This window comes from Malus domestica, chromosome 16, assembly GCF_042453785.1.
Source record: "Malus domestica chromosome 16, GDT2T_hap1".
Lineage (NCBI taxonomy): Eukaryota > Viridiplantae > Streptophyta > Magnoliopsida > Rosales > Rosaceae > Malus > Malus domestica.
The window spans coordinates 31594947-31596518 of NC_091676.1; the positions used below are offsets into that span (position 1 = coordinate 31594947).

The following is a 1572-nucleotide window of genomic DNA, read 5'->3' on the forward strand; positions in this document are numbered from 1 at the left end:
CCTGACCCTAAGTACACTGTCAATCTCAACCTTACCTGAGGTGGTCACACAAAACCAACAAGTCGCCGAAGCAGCTCCGCTGAGTGAAGCCATCGAAGAAGGGACAGAAGAGTCTTGTTGTTCGACTTTGACAACAACTAAGTCCGTAGTCGCCGACCAACCGAGCGAGGAGGGTCTTGACCAGATGGGCCCGTCAGTCTTGGATAATATGGAAATCAGTATGGTCCATGTGTTACCTGCCGATTTTCAATCAAGCACGGCTCAACCAAATTTCCTCGATGGAGATGTGGTTGCCGAAGAACCCGGCCATGTTGATTTTGTATCGATTGCTGAAGGTGAGTCAACAACAAAAGATGACAGTCTAAAGGCCACCTTGGCCGAATTGTTCCCTCGTTCATCGTCAGCCAAGCTTCACCATTTAAAGCCATTGTATGTGACGGCCAACATCGAGGGATATCCAGTTTCTAAAGTTTTTGTCGACTGTGGAGCTACCGTCAATATCATGCCTCTGAACATCATGAAGGCCTTACGCCGTTCGAATGACGAGCTTATTCCGTCAGGAATCACGATGAGTAGTTTCGTCGGCGACAAATCCCAAACCAAAGGCGTACTTCCGTTAACTGTGAATATTGCCGGTCGCACCCACATGACCGCCTTTTTCATGGTTGATTCCAAAACCGAGTATAATGCACTGCTCGGCCGAGATTGGATTCATCAAACCAGCTATATTCCTTCTTCGTTGTACCAAGTACTTGTCTTTTGGGACGGCAAATCGATCACTGTTCATCCGGCCGATAGCCAGCCCTTCGAAGCTAACATGATTCAAGCACGGTATTATGATGATCACGTCGGCTACATTACTTTGCAAGGTTTCAATGAAGAGGGACGACCGACTCGGATTTCGGTTCAGAAAGCTATCGAGGTTGGCGCCGAGACTGTCCAGCAGGATTCGGCGAGACTCGGATTAGCCAACTTCCTCCCCGAAGCTGATGTTTGACACCGATCGGGAAACACGCAGGGCCGCGGTTTCATCTACTATGGAACGACTGCTGGCCCATTGGTATACGATATCTAAACAACCAAATTCGGGCGTCAACCTCGTCGAGTTCCTTGCCGAGGGAGATAATGGGCCTGTATTATCTTTTGATAAAATTCAATGGGGCCGAGCTCGAAGATCATCAGCCCCTAGTTAAGACCTTGGAAGAGATTAATGTTGGGACGGCTGATGACCCACGACTTTTGTTTATTAGTGCTTTACTTCCCCAACAAATGAAAGACGAGTTTCGTACCTTGCTTACGGAGTTTAAAGATTGTTTTGCTTGGAGTTATCATGAAATGCCCGGCTTAGATCGTACTCTGGTCGAGCATGAATTACGTATTAAGCCCGGATTTAAACCTTTCCGTCAGCCACCTCGTCGATTCTCGACCGAAGTACAACTCAGCATCAATGACGAACTGGTTCGGCTTTTGAAAGCCGGATTCATTCGGACAGCTCGATATGTCAAATGGTTGGCGAATATCGTTCCTGTATTAAAGAAAAATGGTGCACTGCGCATTTGCACCGATTTTTGA

General features: G+C 47.5%; 1 protein-coding gene across 1 annotated transcript; it reads left to right on the top strand.

The window, feature by feature from the left end:
- Window positions 1–1125: 1125 nt before the first annotated feature.
- On the top strand, window positions 1126–1572 carry LOC139193114 (uncharacterized). Its single transcript, XM_070816081.1, has one exon. It carries the CDS (start codon window positions 1126–1128, stop codon window positions 1570–1572), a length of 447 nt encoding a protein of 148 aa, XP_070672182.1.